The sequence below is a fragment of the Dipodomys ordii genome, unplaced genomic scaffold (assembly GCF_000151885.1).
Source record: "Dipodomys ordii isolate 6190 unplaced genomic scaffold, Dord_2.0 Scaffold13, whole genome shotgun sequence".
Lineage (NCBI taxonomy): Eukaryota > Metazoa > Chordata > Mammalia > Rodentia > Heteromyidae > Dipodomys > Dipodomys ordii.
Genome location: NW_012267229.1, coordinates 8784577 through 8797112, shown reverse-complemented (window position 1 = coordinate 8797112; position 12536 = coordinate 8784577). Strand labels below are relative to the sequence as shown.

The 12536-nt window shown below is 41.4% G+C and overlaps 1 protein-coding gene across 1 annotated transcript in view; it reads right to left on the bottom strand.

Moving 5' to 3' along the window:
* Fermt1 (fermitin family member 1) overlaps window positions 1-12536 on the bottom strand; it is a 41444-nt gene that overhangs the window by 15993 nt on the left and 12915 nt on the right. Inside the window, exons 4-9 of the mRNA XM_013011045.1 lie at window positions 11658-11804; window positions 9847-10060; window positions 7891-7993; window positions 5470-5577; window positions 4522-4653; window positions 1483-1532 (exon numbers count right to left, since the gene is read on the bottom strand). Of these exons, the coding sequence (XP_012866499.1) occupies window positions 1483-1532; window positions 4522-4653; window positions 5470-5577; window positions 7891-7993; window positions 9847-10060; window positions 11658-11804 (754 nt within the window). The remainder of the gene's footprint in view (window positions 1-1482; window positions 1533-4521; window positions 4654-5469; window positions 5578-7890; window positions 7994-9846; window positions 10061-11657; window positions 11805-12536) is intronic.

The following is a 12536-nucleotide window of genomic DNA, read 5'->3' as shown; positions in this document are numbered from 1 at the left end:
GGAAGTGGCACTGTGGCTCAAGTGGTAGAGCGCTAGCCTTGAGCTGAAGAGCTGAGGGACAGAGCCCAGGCCCAGAGTTCAGGCCCATGATTGGACCCCCCCCCCAAATAAAACAAAAACAAAACAACCTCCAATGCATTATAGGAGAATATTATACTAAATTATAAAGTAAATTTGAAGAACATTGGATGGAGTTCATGTTCCCAAGAATCAGAAAGCTTCTGTACTAAAATAGTATCTATCATGTTCAGAATTGTAATTAATATAATTCTTTGGAAAATGTCTGAAATCTTGAAACTATAATCAAAAGATATAGATAACAAGGTCTTTGTTTAGTCCTGGGTATATAAATCTTTCTCTCTAACATCAGGAATGAAATTCTCCTATAAGATGTCTTTAAGAGTATCCCCAAATCTCAGATTCCTTCTGTGTCCTTCCTGGCTGGAAGCCTGTCTTCCAGACTATTTCTAATTCATCCATAAAGCAAATAATTATTAACCAATAAATGACTGGTCTATTCTGAGCTCCAGAGGTTGGGCAGGTGGCTTGGGGGAAGTAAAGATGTTGTCTGGCTGGGAAATGATTTACTGAACAACCAGACTGTCTTCTATCCTTACGGATCTCACAATTTAAAGAGAGAAGCACACAAAATAATAGAATTCAATGGAACATGGCAACGCCGGTAAGAAGGGAGTTCTCTGAAGGGGCAGTATTTTAGCTGAGAATGGAGGATGAGTTATGAATTTCTTGGAAGAACAAGAAATAGTCATTTCAGAAGTGGTGATTGCCCCTGCTGGGTGCAGGGTGTGTCAGAGCTGGGCACCTTATTCAGAGGAGCCGAGTTAAACATTTCTTAAAGACCTTCCTGGAGCTGCGCCCTGTACAGTCATGGAGATGGGGGAGGGGGAGTTTGTGCAGCTGCAATATTTCCATGAGGAGAGTACAAGAGCAACAGGAAAAGCAAAAAAGATAGGGTATAGGGTTAGCGTGGGTCTCTGAATGCCTTGCTGAAGAGCTGGACTTTATTTTCTAGAAGGAGAGTTCAGAGTCTCTGGCACTCATCAGAACAGAAAGGGAATTTGTTAAGAGATGGCTGAGACCCAGACATTCAAAGCCAGCAGGTACGTGTTAGGACCTGGACACCAAGCTGGCTCCCCGTGCCAGTAACAATTGGCCTAGACCAGGAATTCTCACACTTGAAATGGACACACTTTGTGTGTGTGTGTGTGTTGTTACTATGGCTTGAACTCAGGGCCTGGGTGTTAACCCTTAGCTTTTTTTCACTCAAGGCTGGCACTTGTGCCAGGTCATCTAGCTAGTGTGTGTGTGTGTATGTGTTGAAGCAAGGATTCACATTGCCTATCTTATGCTGAAGCCCATGGTGTTTCCATTGAACCATGAACTTGCCTAATGAATATGCAATCATAGCCAATACTGGTCTCTTCCTCTGAGGAACTACTTTTCTCCTTCAAGATTACTTACCTAAATAATTTCAGATTATCTGCAAGTTTAGGGATATCAGTAATGTCCTCCTAAGAAAAAAAATAGCATTTAGTAAGCAGAAATTTCATAGACAGGGCATATATATTATGCTGGTACCACCCAATAGGGTAGCCACTTACTGGATGTAGTTTTGCACTTGTTTTTTTTCTTTTTTGGGGTGGTGGTGGTGGTGGTCATGGTGGTGGTGAGGAGTTTGAACTTGGGGCCTGGATATTGTTCCTTAGCTTTTTCAGTCAAAGCTAGTGCTCTACCAATCAACCCACAGTTCAATTTCCAGCTTTTTGGTGGTTAATTGGAGATAGAAGTCTTAGGGAGTTTCCTACCTGTGCTGGCTTTGAACTGTGACCCTTAGATCTCATACTCTTGAGTAGGTAGCATTACAGGTATAAGTCTCCACCTCCCAGATTAGTTTTGCAATTGTAGTAAATTCAAATGAAATAAAATGAGAATATCAGTTCCTTAGTCATAGAGGTCACATTTCTACTAGTTCCTTTTGTGGGAGGAGAGGGCTGGGATGGAACGGGGAACACAGGAGTTCTGGGGTATAAAGTTCTGTTTCTTAATTTTGGAATGTAACTTAGGTGATAATTTAATACTGATTAGTATATTTACCTGTTTTCCATTTTTCTGTATGTGTCATACAGGTACATGCCTATAATCCTAGCTACTGGGGAGGGTAAGATTTGAGGATCAGGGTTCAAAGACAGTGAGTCATTGAAACTCTTATCTCCAATTAATCACATAAGAAGCCAGAAGTGGAGCTGTGGCAAGCGGTAGAGCATTGGCTTTGAACAAAAGAAGCTCAGAGGCAGTGCCCAGGCTCTGAGTTAAAGCCCCAGAATGAACACCAAAGAAAAGAACAAAAACAAAAACAAAAAACCCACCAACATCCTCTGTTCTACCATTCAAGCAGAAAGTCTGAATTTAAAATGATGACTTTCATGCAAAAACAGAATTCTTCTTTAAGAAAAATGTAACCAGCCATATCTAGGTCACTGATTAAACCCTACAGGAGCTTGCCTGTTCAAAGTTCATTCTGGGAAAGGAGAATGGGCTGGTGCTTGTGTTCAAACTGAGAAGTCTATTGTTTAGTGGCACATTAAAAAGTATTGAAGGAAGAAGACAGGATTTCCCATGTATAATAGGAAGGATCCATTTCTTGTTCTATTTACTTAATGGTCAGAGTAGCTGCAATTTCCTGGGGCCCATGTCTCTGACCACTGAGATAGAGCACTGTGTGCTGTGTCTCCATAGGCTCTTGGCATTTAGCTTGAATCAAATATTTGTTCTTATATGAAACCAATTTCCTATTTTAAGGCATTTAATGATAAGAGAACCTACAGTGAACACAGAAGAATGTAGTGACTTGTTTTTATCTGTCAGCACTGTTGGACCCAGTTACAATGGGCCCACCTTAAATGTGACTAGACGAATAATTATGCCTATCATGGATGAACCATCAGAGTGTCACTCAATGAATGAATCAAACAGGAGGGGAATTCCAATTTCTCATGCTGCTGTTCAGCCATATTTTATGGATAAGGAGAAAGGGTGATCAGCTTTTTTTTTTTTGGTGGCATTTGGGCTAGGATCTTGTACATTTTAAGCAAGTACTCTACCACTTGAGTCACAACATTGCCCCTATTGCCCCCCCAAGTTTTCTATTAAATTTTTTTAAAATTTTCATATTGGTGGGCTGGTCCTCAAACTTTCCATCCACCTGCTGCTTCCTCCTGAGTAGCACACATTACTACACTTGGCTTGATGAACCAGTTATTTTTCTTTATCTTCTACTGGAGGGTTTTTGTTTATCTATTTCCTGAAGTCAGAAAGGTTCAGGAATGCTGAACCACAAGACCCTAGAAAAAGGTCCCCACTTCCATAACTTTGCCCAGTGGAAATCTATGACCCGGTAAATAGATTTTCTTTGTTCTTACAGCAGCTCCATGCCATAGACAAGAGAGTTCTTTCTGGATGTAAGGAATCAGTTCCAAGTTCTATGCTAGTGAAGTGGAGATCATAGCAGTCTTTCTCATAGTACCATTCCAATTTGTCCCCAGGAAGAAATAAAATACAAAAAGTATTGTTAGGGTTAGGGCTAGGACTCAAGAGGGAGAGAGCTATTCTAGCAAGTGTGAGGCCCTGAGTTCAAATATCAGTACTGCCCCAAAGAGACAAACAAGCAAGCAAACCTCCTCAAAGTACTGTTATTAGTTGTGATGAAAATATCCTATGGTCCCTTGCTGAGATAATCTGAGAAAAAATTAGTTCTTGCTAAGTTTAAGCTTGTCACTTGAAGATCATGTTTTCTCTTTTACAAATCAGATGAAATAGCCCCTTCCCTCCTAATTTCTTTCTTTCTCTCTCCCCCTCTTTCTTTCTCTCATTCCTTCTTTCCCTCTTTCTTTCTTCTTTCTCTCCCTCCCTCCCTCTTTCCCTCCCTCCCTTTCTTTCCTTCCTTCCTTCCTTTCTTCCTTCCTTCCTTTCTTTCTTTCTTTCTTTCTTTCTTTCTTTCTTTCTTTCTTTCTTTCTTTCTTTCTTTCTTTCCCTCTTTCTTTCTTCTTTCTCTCCCTCCCTCCCTCTTTCCCTCCCTCCCTTTCTTTCTTTCTTTCTTTCTTTCTTTCTTTCTTTCTTTCTTTCTTTCTTTCTTTCTTTCTTTCTTTCTTTCTTTCTTTCTTCTCTTTCTCTCTTTCTCCCTGACTAGTCCTGGGGTTTGAACTTAAGACCTGGGTACTGTCCCTGAACCTCTATGTGCTCAAGGCTAGTGCTCTACCACTTGAGTCACAGCACCAAATCTGGCTTTTTTTGGAGTAGTTTATTGGAGCTAAGAATCTTACAGACTTTCCTGCCTGGGCTGGCTTTGAATCACGATCCTCAGATCTCAGCCTCCTGAGTAGCTAGGATAGGCATGAGCCACTGCTGCCTGGCTTATAGCCTTTTTATCTAATTTTACAAAGCTCATCTATGTTTGTCCAACAGAACAAAGCCACCATTCTGAGTGAACAGGAGAGTTCATACCAAAGTGGTGTCTGCTTTTCCACCTTCAAGAGTCACTTCCAAATTAGACAGTGCTGCTTCGACTTCATCGACCTCGGACTCGTGTGCACAATCCTGGATGTCAGCGGACAATGACAGCTTGCTGATGTGGTACTACAATTAGAGATGTTTAAGAAACGTTATCACAACAAATAGGTCCACAAGCCATTTGCTTTTCTTTGGAGAGAGTTCTCCTGGCATCCCCAACATCTCCTGAAAAGCAGACCCTTGCCTGTGGCAGGTCAATGACATTTCTACCTGACCACTTGGTCCACAAAGTCTTCACTTAGTCATGTTCACACTTGGTTTGTCCTCATCACTGACTGGGCACTGTTGGCTCAAGCTTGTAATCCTAGCTCCTCTGGAGGCTGGGATCTGAGAATTGTGGTTCAAAGTTAGCCTAGAAAAGTCTGACATTCTTTTTTTTTTAATTTAATTTAATTTGTGAACATACTGTACAGAGGGGTTACAATTACATGGGCAGGATAATGCATACATTTCTTTCCAAGCATTGCAGCCTCCTCCTTTTGTTTACCCTTCACATCCCTTCCCAGCCTCCCCCCTCCCCCCCAATCTCAATCCTTCTAAGTCTGACATTCTTATCTCCAATTAACCACCGAAAACAGTGGAAGTGGAATCGTAGCTCACGTGGTACAGTGCTAGCTTTGAGCTAAAAAGCTCAGGGATAGCACATAGGCCATGAGAGTTCAAGCCTCAGAGCGCACGTGCGCGCGCAAGCACACACACACACACACACACACACACACGGAATTACACAACAGATACCTTACCTAGGATTTGCACCTGTGCAGATTAGTATTTTCAATGTAAATGTATTCTCTTTGAGTTCATTAATTTCAGCAAAGATGCAAACAGCATAAAGAATACAAAACTTTCATCAGCACTTGGTTTGTCATAGAGTCCCCGTACCTGTAGTGCCGCAAAGATCATCATTTCCTCCTCTGTGCAGTCAATTTCTTCCAGGAGAACTGCCCACCTGGCCTGTTCATAGAGCTGGTTTATCCGGACAGCGTCGTACTAGAGAAAGAGACAGTGTTGAGTATGAGTGTATGCATGTGTGTGTGTGCACATATGTGTGTGTGCATGTATGTAGTGGGTACATTTATAGCACAAAGACTCTAGAACTCTCCAGGCCATTTTCTTTTTTTGGGGGGTCTGGTTGTGGGGCCTGAACTCTGGGCCTGGGCACTGTCCCTCAGCTCTTCAGTTCAAGGCTAGCGCTCTACCACTTGAGCCACAGCGCCACTTCCGGCTTTTTTCTTTTTGTTAATGTGGTGCTGAGGAATCGAACCCAGGGCCTCAGGCATGCAAGGCAAGCACTCTACCACTGAGCCACCTTCCCAGCCCCAGGCCATTTTCTATGAATCAGGTGCACTATATTTTCATTTAGAAAACTGGGTGGACATTTTATCTTTCCATCGCCACAGTGTCCCACTGCATTTAGTATTTTCTGGAGCTTCTTCAAAGGGGCAAGTTGACCCTTCTCAGTGTTGTCAATGCTGTGGGGTAAGAAAGACTTGTGCAGAAATGAGTGGGTGGAATTCAGGAGGTGGGAATCATGACTCTTAAAAAAGTCTTCGGTTTTTTAAAAATTGTTTTTTGTTTTTGACTTTGCTGGTGCAAAGTCAACACCTTTGGCTGGCTCAGCTTTTTCCAAAATGAAACAAAAACAAATATCAGTACAGGTATAGCATCACTATTCCTGGTGGCCCCAAACTGTTAACAATCCAATGTCCCTCACTAAGCTGGCAGATGAATAATGAAATGTGGCCCTGCTATACAACGGGGTCCTACTTGACAAGAAGAGGGTGGACACCGCTGATACAGACAAGCACACAGAGCCTCAGACGCATGCCTAGTGAAGAATCCAGACACAGGAGATGACAGCCTGTATGGATCATCTGCAGGAAATTTCTAGACAAGGCAAACTTTCAGACAGAAGGCAGATGGCTGGGCTTGGGTGGGCACACTGGTTGGGTGACTGGCCAAAAATATTTGAAGGATCTATTTTGGAAAGGTTGTTGTTCTAGTGTATAAACATGTATTAAATGACACTTTTTATACTTACAGTAGTATATAAATTATAGGTCAATCGAGATTAGACAGCTAAAAACACCTCATGCATGATGTTCATGAAACTATCTTCTTGAGTCTTTGAGACACATAGAGAGAGAGAAAGGAAGAAGAATGAGAAGGAGAAGGAGGAGGATGGAGAGGGAGGGAGGAAAGGAAACAGGAAGAAGAGAGGAGAGGAGGAGAGAGGAGGAAAGAGGAGAGGGAAAGAAAGAGGTAAGAAGAGAGGGAGGGAAGAGCATTCATATAGATGGATTGCTTTTAATAATAATGTAGTATGGATATGACAGGTCTCTTCTGATAGACATTAAGCAGTTTCCCATCTTTTCCTGCAACAAATAATGTAACAATAACTATCCTTGTATACATATATACTTTTATGGTGCTGAGGACCAAACTCAGGGCTTTGTACTTGCTAGGCAAGTATTCTTCCACTGTTCTAAATCCCAACTCCTGGAAACATAGTTCTGATAGATAATGCTATGTTGCCTTTCATAGAGGACACTGTAATGTTCATTGACTTAGAATCAAAGTATGAGAACAGCCACTAAATCTTACTTGATTCCATTCTTTAAGGAACACATATTACCCTACCCACTTTGAAAAAGGCTTTTGTTACTAAACTTCAGTGTAACTGTTTCATTCTGCGCTCTTATGTATTTCAGTATGTTAATTTTGAAAACATTAGTGTCTTACAGTTTGGGTCCCAGTACCTGATTTAATTCTTGGTTTATCAGTCATTATAATAATTAATATAATAATATATACTACTATAATATAATCATATAATACTAATTACAATCAAGTAAGAAATACTGCTGTGGACAAGAAAAGAATCTGGACTAAAGGTTGGCAAGGCAAGATTCACGGACAAGTGGCCTGCAGTAAATGGAGAAGATCAACACACACAGTCAGCACAGGGACAATGCAATGAGGTTGTTCTGCAGTTGTTCAGAGGACCCTTCACTCTGTTTACAACAGGACACATGCCAGGACATGTGTCTGGACTGAGCACAAAGACCCAGAGAGATTCCTGATAACTCAGGGACAGCTTAGCTTGGGTGCTTGGAAGAGAAAGGTAGAAGCTCAGAGGCCAATGCACACAGATTAGTCTAATGGGTACAGACCAAAAGATCACTCAAGTTATCATTAATTTTGATAAGCAAATGACTCAGTTTTACATACAGCTCGTGGCATCCACCTTAAGAAAGAGATAAAAGGGGAAATAAAGCAAAACCAGAAGAAAAAGTTTCTTACTTTAGGATTCAAGTCGAAGAAAGTGTAGTATTTAAATCGTAGCAGCAATCGCTCATCTTCCTGGATGCCTTGTTCCATAAGGGAGCGTGAGGAATCCAGCCAACTAGAGAATGACACAGTGGGGTTTCAAAGCCAGTCCAGCAGTTTTTTTTTTTGTTGTTGTTGGTTGGTTGGTTGTAGGGCTTGAACTCTAGGCCTGGGCTGGACGCTATCCCTGAGCTCTTCAGCTCAAGGCAAGCACTCTACCACTTGAGCCACAGTGCCAATTCCTGTTTTCTGGTGGTTAATTAGAGATAAGAGTCTCATGGACTTTCCTGCCTGAACTGGCTTTGAACCGTGATCCTCAGATAGCCTCCTGAATAGTTAGGATTACAAGCATAAGCCACCGGTGCCTGGCTCATCAGTTCTTATACAAGCCCATTAAGTTATGTTATAGATAGCATTATATATGTATATATGTATCCATGTATCCATCCATCCATCCATCCATCCATCCATCCATCCATCTCTATCTGTCTATCTATCCAGCCATCCTCGATCAAAGGCAGACTAAATGATATCAAAACTAGTAAGCAGGGCTGGGAAGGTGGCTCAGTGGTAGAGCACTTGCCTTGCATGCCCAAGGCCCTGGGTTCGATTCCTCAGCACCACATAAGCAAAAAGAAAAAAGCCGGAAGTGGCGCTGTGGCTCAAGTGGTAGAGTGTTAGCCTTGAGCTGAAGAGCTGAGGGACAGCGCTCAGGCCCAGAGTTCAGGCCCCATGACCGGATCCAACAACAACAACAACAACAAAAAAAACTAATAAGCACACAATGATATCTTACATTTTCATCTTGTTTGGTAGTTTTTAAGGTGAAATAGAAGAGGGTATAGAATATGTAGAATATACAATTATATCAGGTTAAGATAAAATAGAATAATAATAAATAGAACATTCTCAGGTCAGGGATACAGATCAGTGGGAGAATGCTCACTTCATACATGCAAGGCTGTGAGTTTGATAATAAGCAAATGAAATCATACATTAAATGGTCATTAGACAACAAGAATATTATGTATTCTTCTTGACACATTAAAATAATCCGCCAAAGGACAGAAGGAACCATAGAATGTTATTATTATGTCAAGTATTTTTTTGCCTCATTATATAGTTTAGAATGTCTTCAAACTTGAAAGCCTCCTGTTTTGGTCTTCCATGTGCTGGGTTTACAGGTGTGTGCCACAACATCTGGTGTGAGTTCCAAATTTAAGTTTAAATAGTCCCATGTGGCTAGTGGATCTTATACTGAATGCTATAATTTTAGAATTCAGGTAATGGTGAAGGGTAGAAACTAAAAGCCAATAACAAAATGATAAAGAGATGGCTGTGGCATAATACCACAGGACAAAAAGTGGCTTGAAGCTCTGTGTTGGTGGCTCACGCCTGTAATCCTAGCTACTCAGAAGACTGAGATCTAAGGATCATGGTTCAAAGCCAGACTGGGCAGGAAGGTCCATGAGACTTTTATGTTCAAATAACCAGCAAAAAGTTGGAAGTAGAGGTATGGGTCAGGTGTTAGAGTGCTAACCTTGAGTGAAAAAGCTAAGAGACAGCACCTTGAGTTCAAACCCCATTACTTAAAAAGAACTATGTAGAGTAACTATACGAGTCAGGATGATGAGAAGTTAGTTATACAAAGGTAGAGGTCTTGTCTGTGTCTGCAGCTCCCAGCATTGGCACGCACGCACGCACGTGTGCGTGCACATACACACACACACACACACACACACACACATGGCTCTATTCAGGTTCTTTTTGGGAACAAGAATGACCAAGATATAGCATACATCCTGGCTGTAAGTCAGCTCTGGTTTTTGCTAACTAAGCATAATCTCCAGGCCTATTAACTTAAAAGAGTCCCCATCTCTGTGGCAACTCTCTATGTCAGACAGAAGCAAAATGGAGTCCCATCCTTACCCTGCATTCAGCTTGGCTTTATCGATCAGAGTCCGGGGCTGGTACCTGTCAGCCAGTGCTTCGGGTGACTGAGGAGGCTGGCTGAAGGCCAGGATGTTGCAGTTTTGCTCTGTCAAGGGGCTATCACTGAACCATGTCATGGTGGATGATGCCGGTGTCCCATTGATGGGGTCATAGGTGGGAGTCATGGTCTTACTGTATAAGCCAGGACTTACTGCAAGTAAAGGAACACTCAGATTCGTAATTATATACTATACATATTAATTAATATTCAGTGTATGGATATGTTAACTAATTTTAGTGCTGGTACCAGGGCTTGAACTAGGGCTTTGCACTCTTCCTTGGCTTTTTCACTCAAGGCGGACACTCTTCCACTTGAGCCATCCTTCCATTTGCATAGAGTAGGACTCTTTATGGGAGGGGGAGTCCATTCCTTGCACCAAAATGAATTTTGACTTTAGAAGTACTATGTAGACTAACCATAGGTGTCAGGCTGATGAGAAGTTAGTTCTACACAGGTAGGGATCTTGTCTGTGTCTGCAGCTCTTAGAAGTGCAAAGATCTAGAAGCTTCTAAATCTCAATGCAGATAGACACTGAAGACCATTTCCCTCCTAGCCATGTCAAGTTCTCTGACTTCAGCAGAAGGCTGGACAGCACGGGGGACCTGGCACAAAGCAGCTGTACAAGGCTGCAGATGGCTCCTTAAGCAAACAGCAGCACCTGCCAATGTTAAGACTTCAGCAGCTAGATTATCTGTCTCTTGTTTGTTTAAAGTACAAAGCCTTCTTTTATTCTTCACACTGGAATATACTGTGCAAGAAGAAAGCCACCAGTGTTGCAAGCAAGCTAGAACCTTAATTATTTTGATATAAAAAAGAAAGGGATATGTCTCTCCAGAATTTTTTAGCTGACCCCCTCTTAAAGGCCCAATGAAAAATTGAATTCAGGAAAGAGTCACATCAAGACAGAATTACAGCTGGTAGCTGGTGCCTTATGCCTATAATCTTTGCTACTCAGGAGGCTGATATTTGAGGATCACTATTTGAAGCCAAGCCTGGGCAGGAAAGTCTGTGAGACTCTTACCTCCATTAAAAGTCCAAAAAGCCAGAAGTGGAGCTTTGCTGCTTAAGTAGTAGAGTGCTGGACTTGGGGCAAAAAAGCTCAGGGGGTTAGGGGATTTAGTTCAGTGGATGAGCACTTGACAAGTGCAAGGCCTTAAGATTGGTCCTCAGCTCTGGAAAAAAAAAAAAAGCTCAGGGCCCTGAGTTAAAGTCCTAGGATCAGGAAAAAAAAAAGAATCACAAAGAGAGAAAGAGAGAAGCAAGTATGTTTAAAAGATTCAACTCATCTGGTTTCTAAATACCACTGTTTTATCCCCAATTCATGGCCAATTTTGCTAAAATATTGCATTCAGCAGCAACATAAGATATGCAATTAAAATCATGAGTTGTGGAGCCTTTCTGTTGAATATAAGTCTCAAGTAAACTTTTGTGATTTGTAAACCGAACTGGGTATTTCTTGCTTAACTCACTAGTCTTAAAAAAATGTGTGTGTGTGTGTGAGAGAGAAAGAGAGAGAGAGAGAGAGAAAGAGAGAAAGAGGGACAGAGAGAGGAAGGGAGAGGGAGGGAGATAGAGAGAGAAATTACCTCAAAGCTTTGGTGCTAAGCTTTTGCTCAAGGCTGGAGCTTTATCACTTAAGCCAGAACTCCACTTCTGGCTTTTTGATGATTATTTGGATAAAAGTGTATCACATACTTTCCTGCTTGAGTTTTAAGCTACATTCAGAAATCAGAACAACAACTATTACCTGGTGAACCAGAACTTGTTGAAGAACTCTCCAAGTTTAGAACATCTTCAATAACAGGTTCCTTGTTATTTTTGTCTTTTTTCTTTTTCTTCTTAAAATAGTCCCCAGAAGGCTTTAACAAGGAGAGTTCCTCTGAGCGTCTAATATCTAAAAAACAAACAAACAAAAATAACAAAAACTAAAGAGAGAAGAAAAATAAAAAGTAGAAGAAAATTTCACAAGATGTTATTTCCCTAGATTAAATAGATGAATCCATAAAAAAGAAGAAGAAAAAAGAAAATTCCTCCTGAGGCCCAGAGTCCTTTTCCTGAGACCTGTTGTCTCAAGAAGTTCCTGAAAGGTAAATGGAAGAAACAGTTTGCATTCTTTTTTGAAGAAATAAGGAGAGCAGAGATCCCTGTGGAGGGTGGGGCACACAGGGGATGGAGACATAGGTCAAAGTTCAAGGTCAAAGGCTTGCCAGGGAAGGGATAGTATAAATAATGCTTCTTCAAGTACTTGCTCCCACCTAAACCACTTAGCATTTTGTTGTTTTAGCATCATCTGTATAACACCAATTTTTTCTTTCCTTTCCTTCTCTCTCCTTTCTTTCTTTCTCCTTTCCTTTTCTTCTCTCTCTTTTCTCCCTCTCTTGCTGCTTAAAAAAAAACAAAAACAAAAACAAAAAACAGCAACAAAAAACCCAGTAGGCTCACTTCCAAACCCCAAACTTCCATCTAGCCAACCACAAAAGGCTGTCTGTTTTGCTTTGTGGATCATAGGTCCTTCAATTCTTTACCTTCCATATCCCTAAGCAATTTTTGTTATTGTTGTTGCCAATACTGGGATTTTAACTCAGGGTCTTGGCACTGTCCCTAACTTTCTCTGCTCAAGGCTAGC